Source organism: Oreochromis niloticus, linkage group LG22, assembly GCF_001858045.2.
Source record: "Oreochromis niloticus isolate F11D_XX linkage group LG22, O_niloticus_UMD_NMBU, whole genome shotgun sequence".
NCBI lineage: Eukaryota > Metazoa > Chordata > Actinopteri > Cichliformes > Cichlidae > Oreochromis > Oreochromis niloticus.
The window spans coordinates 18,168,472-18,191,577 of record NC_031985.2 but is presented as its reverse complement, the minus strand read 5'-3'; the positions used below and the strand labels follow the sequence as shown (position 1 = coordinate 18,191,577).

The 23,106-nt window shown below is 39.7% G+C and overlaps 1 protein-coding gene across 2 annotated transcripts; it reads left to right on the top strand.

The window, feature by feature from the left end:
• Positions 1 to 1,768: 1,768 nt before the first annotated feature.
• LOC109196330 (kelch-like protein 10) lies at positions 1,769 to 7,267 on the top strand. 2 transcript variants are annotated; one of them, XM_019350309.2, is made up of 6 exons: positions 1,769 to 1,983; positions 3,235 to 3,718; positions 4,288 to 4,902; positions 5,814 to 5,963; positions 6,671 to 7,057; positions 7,139 to 7,267. In XM_019350309.2, the coding sequence occupies exons 1-5, from the start codon at positions 1,832 to 1,834 to the stop codon at positions 7,031 to 7,033; spliced, it is 1,764 nt and encodes a 587-aa protein (XP_019205854.1). In that variant the 5' UTR covers positions 1,769 to 1,831; the 3' UTR covers positions 7,034 to 7,057; positions 7,139 to 7,267. The 2 variants fall into 2 exon arrangements, with proteins under 2 accessions (XP_019205854.1, XP_019205853.1); XM_019350308.1 differs by lacking the exon at positions 7,139 to 7,267 and having other exon boundaries at positions 6,671 to 7,131.
• The last annotated feature ends 15,839 nt before the right edge of the window (positions 7,268 to 23,106 follow it).

The window sequence follows — 23,106 nt, the reverse complement described above, 5'->3', positions numbered from 1 at the left end:
GAGTAAGGATGTATCCATAGGTCTTTTTTGGGCGCTAGCTGACAATTTATGAATCTTTAGCCAAATATCACACAAATATACTGTGTCGCTTCACAACATTTTTTGTCTTGTGTGAAACTGAAAAATAACTGTATTTCTCAGTATATCTGCTTTGTGGTATTTTACACTATATTGCATAGAATGATATATTTGTTCATGATAATAAGCATGACCTTAATATCTACTAAGGAAAATCCATTGTTTAGAAAGGTGGATATCCTGCAGAGCCTGTAAAATGTGGGGTATTGGTTCAAGATGTGGAGACGGGGGAACAGCATAAAAATGCTGTGTAGTCCCCCTTAAAGGGGGACAACTGGTCCCCCTACCTGCATAACATGAAGGTTGAAGCAACACCAGTAACACAACCCGTTATGGTGGCAAACCAACGTGTAGACAGTTATGTGCAAAGCTGTTCATAGGAACATCCTCCATCCATGGTGGTGTAATCTTTATGCTGATGCTGAATGGATTGATTTATGAATTTACTGTAAACATTTCTTACATTTTTCTTTTTGCAAGCAGAAACCTGTCCTGGGATTGTTCCCGCTGCTCCCCTTTGTTTTATAAACATTCTAAATCAAACTCATGCCATTATAATTTTTTTAATTTTAGGACGATGTTTTCATACAATCCTCTACATCTGCATCAAACCAGGCTTGTCATATACAACCTGCTTTTAGTCGTATATATTATATCTTTAAGAAATTGCTCAGCAACAGATCTGGACATCCGTGCAGTCAGTGCTCAGACAGGTGACTGCTTGAACCTGTCTGAGGTAACACTATCAAGCACCGTCATTATAACAGTCTTGTACTATACATGCAGTGCGTATATCATATTGTTGGTCTATAAAATCTATTTAGATCACAAAACTGTGTTTTGTTTGTTTGTTTGTTTCTTACTACTATTGTACATCAGTAAAGTGCAGGACCCCATTTTTCCAACTAGATAAAAGTCTAATACAACCCAAGAAAACAGCTTAGCCATGAATCATAATATCAGTGTTTGGCACTGTCATGTATTTTTAGACTCATATGTTTAATAACAAATATTTTGGCTTGTGTAGTAAGGAAAGTACAGGGGGTATAATGAAGTGTCCACAAAGAATTGTGCCAGTGACTTAGCATGCATATAAGCAGGACCATCACTAATACACAATGGTTTGACTCTGTGCATGTTACAGTGTTTTTTTATTAAAATGTGGGTAAAAACTGGTGGTTACAAATGTTTATTTGTGTCTTTGTAGTTTGCTGGAGATAAACTGGATTGCATTTTTGTTGGGAACTGTTATTTTAACATAACGGAGTCCAGTACAGCACGCCCCCAACAACTGGAACCTCAATATTAACTGAGCCAACACACGAAACAATAAAATGCATACTACTCAGAAAAATCAGAAAAAACTGCCTATTAAGGTTGAATATGAGCTAAATATGATATTGTAGTCCATATTTAAATAGGACTACAATTTAATCTAAGTTGTTTCAGAAGTGTTATGTTACCGGTTGACCTCTGTGAAGCAAACATACAAAATGCTAGGTGATATCTGTGAGGCTCATATGCAATACATTAAAACCAAATCAAATCAAAACAAAGTTTTATGCACTGAAAGGTTCATTAAAACAATGTAAATATACATTTCAAAACAATTCTATGGGGCAACTGTTGCCAAGTCATCATGATGTCATAAGCCTCCATTCCACAATTCCACAGTTAGGTTTGACTTTGTGATCTGAACACTTCAAGACAAACTTCAGACAAAAAACTAAGAAAAACAGTCACAAAACTCAAGATGAGTGAAGAAAGCCAGCCGCCATACAAGTCGAGCTCAGTGTATAATGAACTCCGTTTGGAGGGACAATTTTGTGATGCAATCATCAAAGTGGAGGATGTTGAATTTCCGGTCCACAAGATCATCCTGTGTAACTGCACCCCGTACTTCAGGTGAGTTGCTTACCTGATAATGTGAAGGAAGGTTGACTGATTTATACTTGTGAAAAATGTAATTCATGGTCTTAGTCTGTGAAACAGTGCCAACAAAAAGGAACATGTTGAATCATGGAGCTTTTCTGATAGAAAGACTTTGTCACGGTCAACTGACAGATAGACCCAAAACACAATGCAAACATTTGCAGATTTCATCTTTACCTTCACAGAGCTCCAGATTCCACTTCAGTAAATGTGCCATTTAAAAAGCACTGTGAATCACTTGGTGATTGTATGAACTAAATCCAGACTGTGTTGAGCCGAAGTCTAATTTACGTGTTTTAAGTTACATTAATATCTTCTCAACTGTTATTCACACAGTAAAACACACCAGACTTACTGATACTAAAAAGGTTGAAAGTTATACGCTGAGCAAAAGTTTATAGATGAGTTTTTGTTCATTTGTTTATTTGTTTGTTAAGCTATTTAACGCTGATAAATGAATCATTTAAGCATGAAAAGGACACCTACTATAACTTGAAGGATGAACCAGTATTGTTTCTACACATAACACACAACTTAGCGAAGAAACAATTTTAAAGACAAAACAAGGAGTGGCAGGCATAAAAGAAGTAATGATCAACAGCACATGAACAGTATCTGAAAGTCATGTCCTTAAGAAAAACGAAAGAATCCAGCAAATTCCTGACACAAGACCATTTAGTCCATCTACTTAACATGAAACCTCATCAGAAATGGTTATGGAAGGGAAACAGAGAGTGTAATTGAGCAAAATGCACTGGAACTTCCATAAGGAAAGGAAACAGACTGAGGTATGCCAAATTACGCAATCACTAGACTAAACATCAGGGCAAACTGTCCTTATGGAGTTGATTTCAATATTTGTCATAGAGGTACAACAGTGAGTGTCTAGAGTTAACTTTAAAACACGGTGGAGGCTCTTTCATAGTGTGGGACTGCATTTTGTTTTGCATACTGCCAATGTAATAAAGACATTGAAAACCCAATAATCAAGCACACTAAACATGTACAAACTCTGTTTTGGAGTTATATACTCTAATGGCAATATGGACTAGACATTACAAGACGATCACAGTAATCACATAGTAACACATGTAATTAGGTGATCATTTCCATTCCAGTCAACTGATTTTATATATTTATCCTACTTGTGCATGATGTAGTTTACAATCTTGTTGCCTCCACACCTTTTAATATTTTCTACTCTGTCTCCATCTCTACCCTCAGGGCTCTTTTCATCCGCTGGAGCGACCCAGACAAACAGGTCTTCAACATACCTGGCTTGTCTCCTCAGATGATGGCACTCATCATTGACTTTGCATACACTGGCTCTGTTTCCATAACAGAGGAAAATGCAGTGGAACTTCTCATGGCAGCTGATCAACTCAATGCAATGGACATTGTGAAACTCTGCTGTGACTTCCTCGGGGAGCAACTGTGCCCAGAGAACTGTGTTGGCATTTGGCAGTTCACAAAAGTATGCTTATTACCCGAACTACGCGCCAAGGCCTACCACTACATCATCAATAACTTTGAGCAGGTTGTTCTTGAGGAGGAGTTCCTGCAGCTAACTGTGGAGGAAGTTGCTGATATCCTTGATAGAGAAGACCTCAATGTGCAGTTGGAGATCACCGTGTATGAAGCGCTTATAAAGTGGATTAGCCATGTACCTGCAGAACGGGAACAACACCTCACCGCTCTGTTGTCCAAGGTGTATAAACTTTCATTACTACATTTAGTTTGGGCTGAAATCTTCAGCATTTAAGTGATAGATTGAGTCGATCCATCTGGGTATAAGGATGCTTTAATCTCTTGAGATGTTGCTCTTTTCAGCTGTAGCCAAACCACATTTAAGAAATTCTCTTCAAGAGCATTAAAACTGTATCAGATCGCTACACACATATTATAGAATAAATTATTTTTATTAAGTATAGTTGCTAGGGCTATGACTAAAAACTGTCCCTAACAAGTACAACCATTCTCCCCTGTTTGTGTTCCCCAGCTTTATTTTATTTTATTTTATTTATTTTTGTATAAAGTTATACTTAAGACTTTAGATTTAAAATTGATCTTCATTACAACTGTACAAAAGACTTTTGTCCCTGCTGACAAAAAGGCTAATGGTGTCTGACTTTGGTCGCTCTCTTGCTAGCAGTAAGAAAATTAAACAACATTAGGAGCATTATCCTAAAGAAGCTTGAGTTTACTAAAACTGATGTAGTTGATATTCAGTGTTTTTTCTATTTTCTAAGTCATATTCTGTCTGTCATCTCTCTGTAGGTCCGACTGGGACTGATGACTTTAGACTACCTAACGGACAATGTGCTGTCCAGTGAGCTGGTGGGGACCAATTCTGAGTGCCAGTCCATGATAACTAATGCCATCTTAGACATACATGGTCTAGGAAACAGACCCTTCATGTCTGGCTTGTGTCACCCTCTTGCTCGTCCCCGCCTGCCTCATTCCATCCTGCTGGCCATTGGGGGGTGGAGTGGTGGTGATCCAACTAACGGCATCGAGGCCTACGATTACTGGGCTAACCGCTGGGTCAACGTAACGAACAACCTCGAGCGTCCTCGTGCTTATCATGGAGTCGCCTTCCTCAATGGGTACGTCTACTCCGTTGGTGGCTTCGACAGGGTGGAGCATTTCAACAGCGTCCGTAGGTTTGACCTGACCACTCGCACCTGGAATGAGGTGGCACCCATGCACTCCCGCCGCTGCTATGTGAGCGTGACTGTGTTGAACGGGTTCATCTATGCCCTGGGAGGCTACGACGGGCATGTACGACTCAGCAGTGCAGAGCGCTATCAACCTGAAATCAACCAGTGGAGTCTTATTGCACCGATGCACGAACAGAGGAGCGACGCCAGCTGCACAACACTTTACAGCCGGGTGGGTGAAGTAAAAGAGTAGCAGAGAAAGAGAGCACACAGGCCTAGAGACCTGTCAGCAACCTTTTGGTAACAACCAGTTGCTAGGGAAAAATGTGTATTCCTCAGCTGGTTAGGCAGTGGTTGTATGAAAGACTACAGATTTCTACAGCAAATAGTTTGTGAGTGTTTGCAGACAAGTCAGAGTACTCCATGCAAACCTCTGGTGTGCTCAACAGTCTGCTAACAACCAAAGCAAACACAAGGAGGCTTGTGGTGCAACACCTTCTTGGTTACAATTTCAGACTAGTGACAGCCATCAGCCTCCAGCAACCACTTGCCAACCAGTCAGGGAATACACATTTTTTACAGTGAAGCGAGGTGCAAGATCGGTCACAAACTGGTTTCTATGTTCATGTTTTGTCAAATTTAAAAAGTATATTTTAAAAAGTTGAAAAATATACTAATATATATCTATTTTGTTTCTAACTGATCACAAGTGCATCTTTGCATTTATGTACAGTACTTTAGTAGAATTGACCTGTCAACTCAAATATAACAGATATTTAAAAAATTGTAAAACACATCATTTCATTATATCAAGATCCCAAATTACAGTTATTTATTTGCATTCCTGAAGAGAAAAATTAGCCTTATTGATTGAATGTTATGTTTGATTCATTTCTGACTTTCTGACTCAAAGATGTCCCACGTACTCAGGTCAAATTTGGGTACATAAACATGTTTTTATGACAGGAAATTGTAACACACACACACATTTGTTAATTGCTGTATTTTTCAGTTGGACACTTGGGTACTGAGTATCGGTCTAACTTCACAAATGATGTAGAAACATTTCACTTACATGTAACATTGTTTCCATCTGAAACCTATTAAAAGTAAAAATACTTCATGTCCCTTTTTTGTTTTAAGATTTACATTTGTGGTGGATTCAATGGCAACGAGTGTCTGCAGACAGCTGAATATTTCAACCCAGAGACCAACCAGTGGACGATGATCAGCCCCATGAACAGCCGCCGCAGCGGGATAGGTGTCATTGCATATGCGGATCATGTCTTTGCAGTAAGACCACAAAGTAGTGCTGACACTCACGTAACATACAAATCAAATCTGTAATGTGCTTTGATCAGCAAGGCTTAACACAGATTTGGCTGACACAGAATTTTGCTAACTTTGTTTTGTATTTATCAATGAACAGATTCCTATCCTGACCACAGGTTCAGAGAAGGCATTCTTACTCATTCTATGTATTAATTTAACTGATTAGTGATGTTTCTGCCTCATTAATTTTTTTCATTTCATGTGCCCCATTCCCAAAATGTTGTGTCTTTGATGATTTCACTCATGATTTCACATTTCACTCAGTACAACAGAAATACTTATTCAAAACCAACATTGTCATCCTCATTGTTCCACTAGGGGACATATGTTAGAGACAATTTCAAAGTTATCCTGCAACACCTTTAGAAAAATGAGGGAATAAGCCAAGTGATTAGAACTCATCCTCTGGGGACAGGAGGCATTTTAGCTGTAAATTTATCTTGCTATTTGCCATAAAACCACTTATTTAGTTGATTTGCAGCTGCACCCTTTGGTAAAAAGCAAAGATTGTAGTCTCACTTTTTGAGACACACTTCTTTATTTAGCTAGCTACCGTTTAGTATTTATTTTCTATTCAGACTAAGTCTAGCAGGTGCATGTTCTTACAGGGGTGCTGTGAAGCTGGTTACACTTACATTCAATCATTTGACCCATGCATTAATTTTTAGGTTGGTGGCTTCGATGGAAACAATCGTCTGCGCACCGCTGAGGCTTACAACCCGCATTCCAATACGTGGAACCTCGTGTACTCTATGCTGACCCCCCGCAGCAACTTTGGCATTGAGGTAATCGACGATCGCATCTTTGCCGTCGGGGGTTTCAACGGCTTCACCACCACTTTCAACGTCGAGTACTACGACGCTTTAACCAACGAGTGGTATGAGGCGTGCAACATGGAGATTTTCCGCAGCGCCGTGAGCTGCTGTGTGGTGTCCGGACTTTCCAACCTGACTGAGTACACGTTACCTCGTGACATCCTGCCACTTGCAAATGTGCCAGAAGAAGCAATGGAGTCAGCGGAGTCCATGTAACATCTTTATAGTGCAGTACTGCCATGTGTCAACATCTGAGACTCCAACATGAAGGACTGAAATAAATCTTTAGAGCATTAAACAGCTGGTGAACTGGACATTTTTTTGTAGATATTTCAAAAACTTTCAGTATGTGTGTGAGGAGACCCTGTACTGTAGATATTGGGTTTCATCAAGATTACGCCTTTGCAACAATAACAAAATTAAAAGATTTTTTCATTCCCTGTAATGTATGGCTGCTGAGTAGCCATAACAGACATGCACACAGGGTGATCAGATCACAATGAGCCGCATGTGGGACTTTTCCAACTCTTGCTAGGTAAACACAATAAGAATAAAGGGAAGCTTTCACTCTCCCTTGTTATTTCAGCTGCGCGTCTGTCTGGTAACAGTATATAGGTTTGAGTAAGGATGTATCCACAGGTCTTTTTGGAGCGATATGTGACAATCTATGAATCTTTAGCCAAATATCACAGAAATATACTGTCGCTTCACAACATTTTTTTCTCTTGTGTGAAACTGAAAAATAACTGTATTTCTCAGTATATCTGCTTTGTGGTATTTTTCACTATATTGCATAGAATGATATATTTGTTTATGATAAAAAGCATCAACTTTATATGTACTAAGGAAAATCCAGTGTTTAGGAATTTGGATGTCCTGTAAAGCCTGTAAAATGTGGGACATTGGTTCAAGATGTGGGAGACGGGGGAACAGCATAAAAATGTTGTGCAGTCCCCTTGAAAGAGGGACATTTGATCCCCCTACCTGCACAACATGAAGGTTGCAGCAACACCTGTAACACAACCCCTTATGGAGGCAAACCAACGTGTAGACAGTGATGTGCAAAGCTGTTCATAGGAACATCCTCCATCCATGGTGGTGTAATCTTTATGCTGATGCTGAATGGATTGATTTGTGAATTTATTCTAAACATTTCTTACATTTTTCTTATTGCAAGCAGAAACCTGTCCCGGGATTGTTCCCGCTGCTCCATTTTATAAACACTCTAAATCAAAGTCATTCAATTATAATTTTTTTTAAATTTTATGATGATGTTTTCATTAAATATTCTACTTCTACATCAAACCAGGCTTGTCACATACAACCTGCTATTAGTCCTCTATATTATTTATTTTAGGACTTCCTGTGACCTCTGTGTTGGTCTATGATAACGTTACGTGTATTGATGCATATACTTGTGATGCTTAGAGGCATTGTAAACTTTAATAAATGGTGCATTAAAGTTTATACCGGAACTGCAGTACTTGCTCACACATTGCTCATTGCAATTCCTGTTTTCATAGCCATTGCTATGAAAAAGTAGAATGGGAGGCAGAGCCTTCAGTTTTCAGGCCCCTCTTCTGTGGAACAAGCTTCCAGTTTGGATTCGGGAGACAGACACTATTTCTACTTTTAAGATTAGGCTTAAAACTTTCCTTTTTGGTAAAGCATATAGTTAGGGCTGGATCAGGTGACCCTGAATTCTCCCTTAGTTATGCTGCAATAGGCATAGGCTGCTGGGGGACTCCCATGATGCATTGAATTTTTCCTTTTCAGTCACCTTTTTCACTCACTATGTGTTAATAGACCTCTCTGCATTGAATCATACTTGTTATTAATCTCTGTCTCTCTTCCACAGCATGTGTTCTATCCTGTCTTCCTTCTCTCACCCCAACCGGTCGCAGCAGATGGCCCCGCCCCTCCCTGAGCCTGGTTCTGCCAGAGGTTTCTTCCTGTTAAAAGGGAGTTTTTCCTTTGCACTGTCGCCAAAGTGCTTGCTCATAGGGGGTCATATGATTGTTGGGTTTTTCTCTGTATGTATTATTGTAGGGTCTACCTTACAATATAAAGCACCCTGAGGTGCCTGTTGTTGTGATTTGGCGCTATATAAATAAAATTGAATTGAATTGAATTGAATTGCTCATCTTCCTCCAGATCTACACACTTCAATTACAAGAACTTACTATTTTTGCCCTTATGGTTCTCCTTCTGCACTTAAAGCCCCGACAGAGCTGAGGAAAAGGGTGCTTAATTCCCTCTGACATTTCCATCCATCCATCTGTCCATTTCCTTTGGCAGTGAGACTTTTTGTGATTAAATAAATCTTGAGAGAATTGAAACTAGAGAGACTGAGAAAGAGAGAAAAATGCAAACATGCTCAAGAAAAAAAAATGTCAGGCAGCGATTCAGTCTCAGTAGAAGTTGATGCTTTTACATGACTTTCTGGCTGATGTCAAGGACTGGATGTTCCACAATCTCCTCCAACTAAATTTGGACAAAACTGGGATTATTCAGGGGGAAGAAAAGCTTGAATGACTTCAGTCCGTCCTCTGTTTTGCCGCATGCACTCCCCTCTCTCTGCCTCTCCCTTTCTCTCATTCACTCTCTCTTAATCTCTCTCTTCTTCTCTTTCCCTCCTCTGCACTTTCTCTCTTTTTGTCTTCTTCTTTATCTCACAGACAAAGCACTGGTTGCTCGTTTTTGGTCAGAGTCACCTTGAGGCAAACAGAGCTTTGTGTGCATTCGGGAGCATCTGCATAGGAATTTATATATATACACTGTGTGTACATATAGGTCACGTCCGATTACTCATAAATACTGATACATAGAGAAATACATTTTAGGCTGGGAGAGGGGTGTATCGTTGTTCCTTTAAATACACTTAGACCATGAAATCACTGAAATGAAGGTGTAGTGAGTTGTTTCAGTGCAGGACATTATTTGTTAAAGTTTTACATTTGGTTGCTGTTGTTTAGTGACTGATTTTCACACTCTGTGAGTTTATTCATGAGCGAAGCATTTGTACTGTACACTGAGCCCTACATCTGTTCCTTCATCTGCACGCTGCATTTATCACTGAAAACATCTCAACACTTAAGGCCGCAGCAAGGGAATGCAGTGGAGATGTCTTTGTGGTCTGACCATGACTTAGCAGTATCCACACCGATGGCAAAAACACAACCACAGATACTGGAAGAATACCTTAAGAGTTGGGTTATATTATGTGCTGTCATTTTCTATGTTAGTGCTGTGGTTATATTGGGAATAAATGAAGATTAGGGTATGTTAGGAGTAAAGCTACCACTACAGACTTTGGTTAATAACAGGCAAACATTAAAGCTAAACTCAAAAATCCTCAGTATGTTCCAGTCCATGTTGTCAGGTGTTAGAAACCTGTGAAGAGGAGCTTGCCTGTTTTTTCAGATCAGTATAGAGGGCAAAAATGTTCATGCAGGAAGTGCAATAGTGTGCAAAGCTTTTTCAGCCACATCTCATTTATTCATATTCTGCTTATAAAATGAGAAATAGGAGCAGATTTTTTTTATCTCTGCAAATGTACATGGCAAAACAGAGGCTTTACAATTCTAATGAGATTGAAAGTCAATATTTGTTATGACCACCAAACTAGTAGTCTATGGGAGGTCATGGACCGCCATCGTGGGTGATAAACTACCAGTCTGTGACCTATACTGGTGACCTGTGCAGGGTGCACCCTGCCTCTCGCCCTGTGAGAGCTTGCAACGGCTCCAGTCAAACCACAACCCTGAATTGGATAAACACGAGAAAATACATGGATGCATCTTTATTCTTCAACACAGCCTGAACTCATGATTAGTTCTCCAGGATTCTTAAAAGAAGCTTCAAAGCTTTTCTTTGGATGTTGGCTGTCTTTTGTTCTGTTCTCTGTGTGATTGCACTCTACTTCAGTAATGTTGATATGCGTTTACTACGCTGTCAGTGTTTTTGGGATCATTTTCATGCTGAAAAATGTGGTCATTGCCAATGAGATGTTTTCCTGATGATGTTACAATGTGAATAAAAATCTGACGACACTTTTCTGTGCTAGTATTTTGACAAGATCCAACACCACTGGCTGATATGCAGCTCCAAACTATGAAAGAGCCCCAACAGTGTTTTACAGATGACTGTAGGCACTCCCTGTTGTATCAATAACTCTTCCTTAAGAATGGCTTCTTTGCAGTCACCCTTCTACTGACATGATTTCTGATGAGACATCAGCAGAAATTATGTGTTCTTGCAACTGACTGTTGTGTGTCGTCACAAAACTGGTTCATCCCTTTAATTAGATGCCACAATGTTCAGCGGCTTAACAAACAAACAGCAAACAAACAAACATCCTCAACCGACTGAAAATGAAAAAGCAGACAAAAACTGGAAAAACTGTATTGTATAAAGAAATCAGACTTTTGCACAAGAATGGTGCAAGCAGGGGACTTTCATTTGGGAGAGCAAACTCTGACTGTGCTGATTTATCTTTAGCCTGTATGACGTAAATGCATATGCTTCTGCTCTCCTGTTAGCAGGGACTCAGAACAGAGAGGAAGGAGTGCTAAAATTCTGGAATTTTAATCTATTTTATTTTATTCATGTTTTTATTTGCTTGGCTGTCTTCTTTCAGGTATGGGACACAAGTTAAAGTCCAAGTTGTGTGAGCTTAAAGAAGCCTCTTCAATAATTTCCATCACTCTAGATTGATTTACTCAACTACTGCATGTAATAGTACTTAAAACTGATGTGGGCCAACACAGTGGTCAGCAACTTCTCCAATTAGTGTAACATATAGTGAAGTAACTTTAATGAGCTTCTTGGACTTAATGAGAACAACATTTCATAAAACACATTGCTTGGGAAATTAACTACTTCATCATGTACCACTGTAGTGACAACAGGGGAAAATAGCTGATTATGTAAATTAGGTTCTCAACATTATACTTGCCCATGTGCCTCAGGCTTCACAGAGAGGCCCTGCTACTTTGAGGCCACGGTGTTAGCTTCACTTTTAACCTCTCTCCATGAAGCTCTCGCTGCTTCCTCCATTAGCACCGGATTCCGGCACTGGATATAAATTGTGAAGCGTAAAATCACCCAGTATGAACACAGTTGCTGGGAACAGTGGGTTACTGAAGGTATGTGTTGTAAGTGAGCAAAGTGCCAAATTTTTTTTTACGGTATTCACATGTGGTCTAGCATTTACAGTTTGCAATAAATGTCTAAAATGGCTTGTATATATGCACATGCCCTTACACGATGTAACGAAAGACTCGTGCAAATACATACTGACGATCCAAACCACCCAAACACACACTAACAGGGATATACACACACACACACACACACACACACACACGTTGGGAAGCCCTGACATGCACAAAGCACAGAGGTTTTGAAAAAATTATTAGCTAAAGTTACTCGGCTGATGGCTGATGCTCTAAAAGCTCTGTGCAATACAACTTTAATAGCACTGGCAACAGGGTACACACACACATCCACGCACACACATATACACAGAGCCATTTTCTCTCCCCTTATTTGCAATGTCTGGTTTGTCTGTCTCCTCCACTTTCTGTCTCTGTTTCTCTTTTGTATGTCTGCCCACTCTGTAGCCGAGGGCTTACAGTAAAATACAGCTACTCGCTCATAAAACCAGTTAAAAAGACACAAACAGTGATTGTTCTGTGTGAGCAACTGTCAGCAAACTGACAAACGACACAGAATTAGTGCTTTACGGACACTTACATCATGGCATCAGCTGTGTAAAGACTACTTATGCACACAAGTAGGTGTATGTTTAAGACTGTGTGTGTGTGTGTGTGTGTGTGTGTGTGTGTGTCCTACATATTGTGTAATCTGTTACCATTAAGCCAAACGTACATTACTATGTGTCCCGTGCATTTATGTGTGTGTGTGAATGTCTACAGTGTGTGTGTGTGTGTGTGTGTGTGTGTGTGTGAGGTACAGAGAGGCGGCAGAGAGTGTGTATGTGCAGCGCCTGAGGGCTTTGTTCTGTACTGGTGCAATAAAAGACACATTAGAGAAAGAGAGAGATTACAGAAAAAAATATTATCAACCATAAAATGGTCTTTTTTTTTTTTTGCTCACACAGAAAAAAAAACAACCAAAAAAACACAATAAATCTGTGTGGGTGTGAGAAGCAACAGAGCAGGGTTCACATGATGCATCTGCCTGTGAGTCCTGTAAATGCAACCAGTCTGCAGCAACAGAGAGGAGTCTGACATTCATTGATATTTGGTGTAAGGTACTGAGGCAAACACACATTTTGGAGCCTTAAGTGTAACGACGAGTGCCCTTTAAGAGCTGTGACACCGCTAGAGGGAAGAAATATCAGAAGAAAAGTCTGCAAAGGAGAATCTGGAGGATGAAGAAAGGGACTAGAAGGGGAGCGAGAAGAGGGTGGTGGCTTAAAGATAAGGGAGGAAGGACAGAGTAGAGGAGGAGAAGGTTCGTGGTGTGTTTTGAGTAAAAGGGTGGAATCAATTTCCCTGTCGTGCTTAACACCTGTTTCAGCCTCGCAGCATGTGTGAGGCAGGTGTGTTTGTGTTTGTGTGTGTTTTAGAGGTGATGAGCAGACAATAGATTCTCAGTTAGAAAGGATTCGATTTATTCCCAATCCATCCTCTTTCTGTCCCTCTGTCTCTCTCTCACGCACAGACACGCTATAAAATAGCTCTTACACTCCCTCCTGAAGCAAAACTGGCAACGCCGATCGTCTCTGGCCCAGTTTATGTCGGAGGGTTAGGTCTTTTCCCCAGTGCATTGTGGAATATTGCACACCAAGCTGAGATGATTACTGAGGAGTTTCCCAATAAAGTAAAGCCACAGTGTGATGATGAACATCACAGGCAGCGAACAGAGATGGTCAAAGAAGTGTTAGGATGAGTGGTTTTGACATGCCCTCTTACTGGTAATAATATTGCTGAGATCTGGAAACTATTTAACTCCCCCAAAGCCAAAAGACCGAGACACTCGAACAGTAAGACAATCAGAAAGGTTTTAAATAAACCTGCAGGCTAGATAAATGGAGGAAATGACCAAAACATTTCCCAAACTGTCCATCATATTACTAAACTGTACCCTCCATACTCAGTCATTCCAATGTAAATGCTGTTTTGTGTCTGAGTAGCTTCTGTTGTTCAACTCACTGCACGTTTCCCTCTCTGAGCCAGCTAGATTAGTGACAGTCAGTGACACTGAAGAAATGATAAATTGCAGTATCTAGGTTTTAAAAATATTAAACATTTATGGTTTTAAAATCCATGATTGTAAGAGTAATGACTATTTTTTGTTTGCTCAAATTGTCCTTTTGACATTTGGACAGGTACATCTTTCCCCCCATCTTTTGGAAACATGGTTGGGTTGCTTGGAAAACAGGATGATCAGATTACAGACCTGCTCTCGAGGTTAACTTAGGCATGCATTCCTCTGCCACTTGATTAGTTACACCTTGCCACTTCCTTCTGCTTTCAGAACAGAAGAAACAAGGTGCTGGAAACGTTCCTCAGAGATTTCGGTCCATTCTTACATGACATCATCACATAGTTGGTGCAGATTTGTTGGCTGCAAATCTGTGATGCACATCCCAGAGTTGAGGAGGCCATTTGGGTGCAGTGAACAGACTGTCAAGCTCATCAAGCCGGTTTTAGATGATCCGAGCTTTAAGAAATGGCACATTTATCACAAAGTGTGCCAAGAATCCCCATCATTACATCAACAACCTCAACCGTTAATACAACGTAGAATGGATCCATGCTTTCATGCTCAGTTTGAAGTTCATCGGGTCGTCTTGACGATCTCTACATGACTAAATGCATTTAGTTGCAACCATATGATTGGCTAATTAGATATTTTCCCTGAAGAGCAGTTAAACAAGGGCATTTTCTTGCTGTATTTGTGCTGACATTTTGTTTCTGCACAGTCAGGGATTATTGCTAAAGGGGTTTAAATTTGTAATCTTTCTCTTTTAACTTAAACTGGACTTCCTCTCAGCATCTGACAGCTCATTTCTCCTTTTACCACTGCTGTTCTGTCTACTCTGTGCACTTGACTCTTTGCATGCTAGCCTGTTAGTTAAAAGAAAAAAAAGATTCAAGCTCAAATAATCAGTTTATCGCTCTTGGAGTTAGTAATTATGCAAGTGAAGCTACCCAGTGGCATTCATATTGCACTTTATGTGCCTGGTAGAATGGGTGGCTGCTGGACCTCCTATTCTTCCAGTTTTCAGCACACTTGTATCCAGGGAAAGATTCTTCTATTCAGGCCGTCTGTGCAACAGCCTCCCCTGACAACCCGTGAGGTCAAAGTGCTGTCACTCACATTGATATGGAGAGAAAGAAAGACAGAAGAAGCGAAAGAGAGAGAGAAAGAGAGAGAGAGAAAGGAAAGTGAATATACGGGCGGAGGTGCGTAGAGAAAGAGGAAGAGTGAAAAGAAAGGGCACACACAGAAGGGAAGAGGAAAGAGGAGAGATGAGAATCCAAATGAATCTTCCTCACCCAACGGACAGACTGTCAAGCCGTGTGTGCATGTGTGTGTGTGTTTGTGAGTATGTGTCTGTCTTACCTACTAATTGAAATGCGATGAGGTGTGAAACACCCCTTTAAAAGACCTATCACTGTGTGTGAAGCTAAATGTGTGTTTGGGGGGGTGGGTGTGCATTCATGTGTGTGCGTGTGCAGTGCATATCAACTCCTTTTGACCACAGATACAATGTGGAGTGTGTGTGTGTGTGTAAAGAGTGTGTTAATGCAAATGTGCGCATGGCATACTCAAGTCAGGATACACCATACATCCTAAAAATGTACATAAGGATATGTGTTTGCGTGCAACACGCTTGTAACGCATGTGAATGCACGACGGCAATATGAGCACATGTGTACTGCACAGCACAAACAAGTGAGTCTGCATGTTTGTCCACATGTACACAACAATAAAGTGGGGAAGCTTTTTATTTCCAGTGCATGTCTGTGTGTGTGATTGAATGTGCCTCTGTGTGTGCATGTGTGGGTATAATTTCATTTTGCTGTCTCAGCCTCTTGTTAAGGAGCCATTTAGAGCTCAGGTTGAGTTTCTTCAGCGTTTCCTGACACTTCTTTCCCCCTCACTGCCTCTCTGACTTTCACCATCTTTTCTCCATCTCTGTCTCATTATCTCTGTCTATTCCTCTGTCTTCTCTTCTCCTCTGTTCTTTCGGTCTCATCCTGCAAGGTTAGCGCACCACATAATCTTGTACCTGTTAATCAGCAAGTCATCCCAGCGGTAATTATTAGACTCCATTCGTTCCCTACAGCTGGAGAGCAATCCTGACATGTGTACTGTTTGCTATTTGACCTAAATTATACTGGCTGAGCATGTTAAATAAAACAGAAATTTCAGCAGTCGGAGCAGATTTTCATTATGCAGCATTAGGTTTTCACCACAGAGTGTATATAAAGCATGGATGTGGGTTCCAGGTGTGAAACGTGAAGGCAGTGCTTTCTAATGGCCAGGGTGGGTGTGGCGTCTCCTCTCTGTAAATAAGTTTAGATCTCTTATGTTGAATACAATGTGATGTTCATTTTGTAAATTATGGTTCCAGTTGGAGTAAAAAGGACAATAAAACAGGGTATGATTTATGGCGGACCTAGCTTGTGAGTGATAAGTCAATGCTCATCATATATCATGCAGGATTCCCTTTTTCTTCACCACATCCACACCTTGCTCATCATATCCTGTTTCAGACTACTAAGACAAAGATGGCCAAAGTACTGGTTGAGTCTTCAGGACGGCACTTCAAAAACCTGTTGGTATGCCTTCATCTATCTTTTATATACAGTCTGTCTTTTAGCTTCTCAATGCAAATATTTTGGGCTAATTTCTAGAACAGTGACGGATGGCATTCAGTCTAGGAGTATGTACTTCAAGTGTTCGCTGTGCTTGATGATGATGCTAAATAAATGTTTTTTTGCCGCATGTAAAGGTGACTGCACTGATTAAATGTTTGTGTTTGCAAGTGTAGGAGTGTATGTATGCATACAACCTTTATGATGCAGGTGTTTCCATATAGATGTGCATGCATGTATATGTGCATATAAAAAGACTAGTATATGTTCCCTATCAGACTAGTGAACCGTGAGATTACACAGTAAGCTTTTATACACACGGTAACACATAAACATGCAGACAGTGAACGTAACTTGCCCTCAGAACCACTATTAAAACCACACTTTGATATCATCAGAAATAAATATCCACATGTTAGAAGAAATGGCACTTGTGTCAGCACAAATTGCTATCGGCCCAGCTAAAAGAAAGTGCTGATCACGCTGACTGTGTTTAAAACTGTGCAATTATTTGAGGTTTAACATTAAGATGTTAAATTAGTATTTTAAAGTAGTTTAAATATTAAATCTGTACTGTGCTTTGATATCTTTGTTATTTCAAGTAGGCACCCTCTGTAGGAAGCTAAGCTCACAGATTCTATTATAAAATCACAAGACGAGGCTCTGCTTTGTAGCCAACGTAGAGTTTTATAATCCAAGTCCTGCATATTACACACTACGCGGTCCAGCCACAAGCAAAGCACTCAGTTTACTTGTGTATGACTTAAAATTAGTGCTGATGATGAAGTTCACACAGGTTTTGGTTGTTATCATTGAATATAAGTAGTAATATAATAGTTTAACTGATATATCAGTGCAAATACCATCCAAATAACAATGTTACACTTTAGCATTTCCTCTAATACCAGGTTTTAAATGCTGCATGTTTAACGCTTTCTCATATGTTGAAAAAAGGTAAATAAAACATAATAATGATGGTTCTACTTCTTTGCCAGACTGAAGTGTGACAAACAAGGGATTTTTACCCACTCTGCAGCCGTTTCTCAAACATTCACACAATATAGATTTTATATTGCAGTTTTCCTTATACCCAGAGTACCTTTTTATAACAATATTATTTAGAGCAGATATGTATGAGGAAAATTTGAGTAGAATAATTTTTCTTCATTTGATGTGAGAAGTTGTTGCTTTGCCTGAAAAACTGTGCAGTGTCCGTAACAGTATATACCTTAAGTGATGCATGTTTTGTGCACCATGTTGCAGGCTTTACTGTCTAACAGTAAATAATATACATCATAGGGCTTATATGGAATGCATTAGTATGTGAAAATGAGCAACATTTTGATATGCTTTACTCAATGATACCTCAGTAATGACAGTACTGATATTCCATAATCGTTCACTTATTAGTATGCACTTGTTTTCAAAGAAAAGTTATGCATTTGATGTGGAGCATGATCATCCTCTCCTTTATCCCAAGTCCAAACTGATGCTCTGTTAGTTAAGCAGCATTTATGGTTCCATAAATGTGTCCGTCTGTGTAAATGTTTACATTCTGACAAAGCAGGGAGAGGAGTTTTCACCCACCTCATATATGCTCCTGTGCAGTCCTCCACAGAAGTAGATGACATAAGCATCTGCTGACTGTGGAATGGTTGACAAGTGGGCTGGAAGAGAAAAGGAAGCAACAGCAGAGTTCACCAGGAATGGGAGAATGATGAAAAAACACTTCCAAAAATCATAAAATATAGTATGGAAACCACAGGGGGAGGCAGCGGTGGACAGTTTTCATTGTTTTTAACACATTGTTTCACTTGAGCTGTTTGTATGGTATAACTTCGCTCTTCTCCGGGGCTGGCTAATGGACCAACAATGGTACAAGCAAGAGTGACCCACGGACTGGTTGTACTACATAATTTGTACACTGCCTACATCCAACAACAAGCCTCTCTTCAGGCAGCGAATGCACCACTCATGCTGGAGCGTAAATCCCGCTTCACCATTTACTGGTGTATAAAAATAAAGAAATACGCCAAATTTCCATAAACAGTCCCCTTCAAAGTTGCAAATCTTTTTTCTTAATTATAAAGATATTGCAAAATTTCACACCCTATTTCACATTGATAAAGTTACAGAAATAATCATAGAAACTAGGGATGCAACGATACCAATTTTTTCAAACCGATCCGATACCGATACTTGGATCTGAGTACTTGCCGATACCGAGTACAAAAACCGATACTTCTACCACACACAAGTTAAACTTAACCGGTAGTAAAGAAACGACCCCAGACAACTCTTTAACACAAACGAAACGTTTACTGAACGTAAGGGCAGAGACAAATACTGTACAACACATCCCTTTTTTAAACTCAAATGATATTCCAATTCCTTAACCAAATGAAATACACTGTATAAATGAAATAATTCCCTTTCAAATTATATTAAACAACCCAACTTATGTTATCACCTTTTGGTAAGTGACTCACTAATATACACTCCAAAACACGTTATATAAATCCACTAAACATACAAAATTCACACATGGGCCCCACACACACTCACATTCACACTCACACTTGTTGCAGGCCTGTTTGCTGCTCACGCCGGACGATGGAGAAAAATCCTCTTCTCCCCAGTAAGAGCACAAAAGTCTGACTTACAGTTCCGTTGCTCGGTAGGTCGCCATTCACCAGTCCCACACTAAATCCACTCCCTGCGGACCCGATGCTGTCTCTGCTACAGCGCGTTAGCCAGTCACTGTCCAGCTCTCCGACAGTCGCCTCCGTGGCGCAGCCAAGCAGTCCGGGCTAGCCTTTAGCCTCGGTGGTCATGGCTGGAAACACAGTTTTCCACGGACGGTGGTGCGACCGTTGAAACAAAAAGTCACTTCACCCACACTCTGTTGCGAAGCTCTCACACAGTTAGCTTTCTAGTCACACACTCTTTTGTGCAAGTTAACCTCAGTAAAACTAGCCGAGTCTCTCACTTTGGTTCAGCTAACCTCGTGCATCTCTCCATGCCGTTCTCTTCTGTGAACTGTGAACACCTTATGTGGCGTTCAAGTCCATGGGAATTATGAGTATCTACTACCAAATTCCCATCTGGGCTACATTAGTATCGGTTCATGGTATCGGTTGACTTTTACGAGTACGAGTACGCACACATTTTACAGTATCGGCACCGATACCCGATACCAGTATCGGGATCGGTGCATCCCTAATAGAAACTAGTATATAACAAATCTATTTTTTTCCCATATTGCACAGCTTTTGGCTGTTTGATTGGGGCTGACCCAAAGAGCTTTTTCTTTTAGGATAACAAAACCTTTTTAGTGTCATCTTAAACTATTAGAAGTCATGACCCGTGAGACAGAACCAACTAATGCTGATTATTGGTACATTAAGAAACCAGACGTAAAGAGGGTCGTCCAGTGTCAAGCTCCCTCTGTGGTATTTGTGGCTCTGTAATAAGGACACTGTGACTTCCTCCCCCACGCTCAGTGGGAATTCTTACTGCCATTAGAGAGTTTTGTTATTTAAGCATCAATATTTGTCATTTGGGGCATGTGCTAAAACAACCTGCGCTGCTCTTTTTCTTGCAGCTGCACTCACAAAGTGTCTGGAGGCAAGATTTTAAAACTCATGCCAGTTAATAGGATGCTTTAGGCTTTTTCCAGAATTTTCTTTTTTTTTAGACTAAAGCCCTTTGGCTCCTACACTGTAAAATGTAATTCTAGATGTTTGTTATTTCAACATATTATTCTATATCAGTTTGACGATAGATGACTGAAGTTGTTGTTATAACATAGAATTACAAGTTAAAAACGTCCCAATTACACCAAAAAAAGCTAACTTGAAAACTCATGTCCAGCTAAATCAGAAACTTATGTGAACTTGACAATGTGGGTAAGTTGAGCACAGCAGGATTCAAAACTGCCTCACGTGACTCCTACCGAGGTGCATCATGGGGAATTGGCGGTTAACGACATGCTCACTTTACTTGGACGTTTTCTAATCGTCTTCTTTGGAATCTGCTTTCAAGGTGAGTAACATTGGTTATAACTATAAGGAAAGAGAGCTACAAAAGTTGGAACATGTTTTGAATTTATGGCATGATGTGTGTTTTTCTCTTTTACCGAAATGTTTGCTTTAGCTAATGTAGCTTTAGCCGACAAGGTCCAGCTTGTGTGTCATGACCAAACTTGACCTAATAAACTGACACATGGCCTTTTTTATGGGTTTAATGTGGCACTGACCAAATCACAAGTATTGTGCCGCTAGCTTTAAGGTTGTGCACTCAACCACTGTTGCGATATTAGCAAGCTAACTCAGCTAATTAATAAAGGTTATTTCATATTGTCTTTGTACTTGTAAATTTCTTTCAAGTTCACAGGCTGTTGTATTTTGGTGGAAGTTCATTTTGGCAATATTTCCAATAACTGACTGGGTTCAAAAAGAACTTTTTGGCAGGACTCGGATGCTTGTTGTCATCTGTTTACCCCTATGTAATCACTTAAGTTGTTATTAACTGCTGCATGCTAAGCTGCAAGAGTGCACTGAGGACTGAGACAAAATATGGTCTACAAACCAGCATTATATTAGTTTTTATCAGATAGTCCTCCAGTGTGTTTATTTTTTGCTTTAATTCTATTGTGCAGTTATTTGTTACCCTGAAATGCTTGATGCTTAACAACAGCTCACTATTTTAACTTATTTTTGAACTCTTGTGACTAGTATGACTAGATTGTGTGAGTTTCCATACTAAAAGAGCTGTAGTGATAAAATAATTGGCATCAGAGACACTGATTTTTGGCATGGTATACTGCAGAAGTTTTTGTTTTTTTGTTTTTTTGCATAATTTACCTTTTAATTAAACTGCATTCCCTGTATTGTAACAAAACTAATATTGTTTATATGTCAGAAAATTAGCAAACATGAATAAATGGCGAAAACAATATAATTATAACATATATTTTTATTTTACTTATTTTAGGTCTGTGAAGCCAAACTTGATGCTGGGGATTTATTTTTGTCAGTGGAGTCAAATGGTAAGTTGCAATTTGTGCATTTTGTCATACTGGAAACACCACAGATTATATTGTAACTTAATAGCTCTGTAGAACAAATGATATAAAGATTGTAGTGTCAGGGTACTTCTTAAGAAGTAATATGGCACTATTGATGATCACATGCAGGTGGCATAAACTAAATATTCAGACGTGCTACCAACAAATGATTCATTAACAAAAGCAATGGAGCAGACTGTTTAGGTTCTTGTGGCTGTAATAACATCCATAACTGCAAGTTTGTCATTAATTTATTTTCACAGGTCTAGATGATCACGTCTGACTTTGTCATTTAAATGAGGTGGACTTGCAAACTTTGCACTTTTTGGGGGTAAATTGCTGTCCACTACATATACACAGAATGTGCACAGTATTTCAGATCTAAAAAGGGAGTATGTAATGGACTTGCTGGCTTTAATGTAAAAAGCCTGTTGTGTAACTTTAATGAGACAGTTGGACTAAAACAGTATTGCTCACAAGGTAAACATCTGAGGAATAAGGAAATTGTTACTTGTCCTTTTACTCAGTGTTCTTTTAATCGCACGTTTACTAAAGTTTTACATCACATAAGTCATTTTCACAATCATTCTACTTTAAAAGATTTCGAGACAGAGCTTATTGTTCTCTGAACTTCCTTGTTTGCTGAACGGCAGGTAAAGTGCATCTTTTTGTTTGTTTGCTTTTGTGTGTTTGTGTTTTCTCTAATGGGCCTCAGATGACTGTTTGCTTAAATTTGGGTCTCAAAGAATCTCTTTTTTATTCTGCCTGTACTCTCCACCCCTCTTCTTCTATTGCTCAGGTTGAAGCAGAATTTGCCCGTCTTACATCTGTTGACCTGAAAGGGTTCCTTTTTGCTGTGCTTGACCATTATGGAGAGGTTCGTGGAGCTGTACAAAATCAAGAGCGGCATAGGAGGGCTAACTAGGCTCATAAGATGCTTCGGTGATGATGTAAGTGTTCAACTGCGAAATCTAATCCTTTGTTTAAGTTTTAGGTTATCCAGTTCAACTGATGAACTCATTGAAAGAAAGCTGATAAGTAAAGTCTGTGATCATATTTCACAACCGGACATTTAGTGTGGTAACTTTTACAGAATCTGTGTATATTGGTGGTAGGTTGGATATCATATTCTACTTGAATGTCCTGATAAGCCTGATTCAAAATCTCCAATGATAATCATATATTGATGGAATTATGTATCAAAAAGCTGTGAATTTGGAGCTGTCTACATGCTTCATAAACACTGTTTAAAAAGTGTTTTTGTTTTCTTTTTGACTTCTTTGACCAGAGCCCTACACAAAGGAAGAGGACAGAGGACCTCATTTTCTAAAGGAAGAGCCCTCACACACTTTCAAGACTGTGAA

What these genes read in the sequence shown, in the direction of transcription:
- LOC109196330 (XM_019350309.2), top strand. Translation starts at nt 1,832, where the DNA reads ATGAGTGAAGAAAGCCAGCCGCCATACAAGTCGAGCTCAGTGTATAAT. An exon ending in AACTGCACCCCGTACTTCAG is followed by an intron (nt 1,984 to 3,234) that starts GTGAGTTGCTTA and finishes CTCTACCCTCAG; the next exon opens with GGCTCTTTTCATCCGCTGGA. An exon ending in ATGCGGATCATGTCTTTGCA is followed by an intron (nt 5,964 to 6,670) that starts GTAAGACCACAA and finishes ATTAATTTTTAG; the next exon opens with GTTGGTGGCTTCGATGGAAA.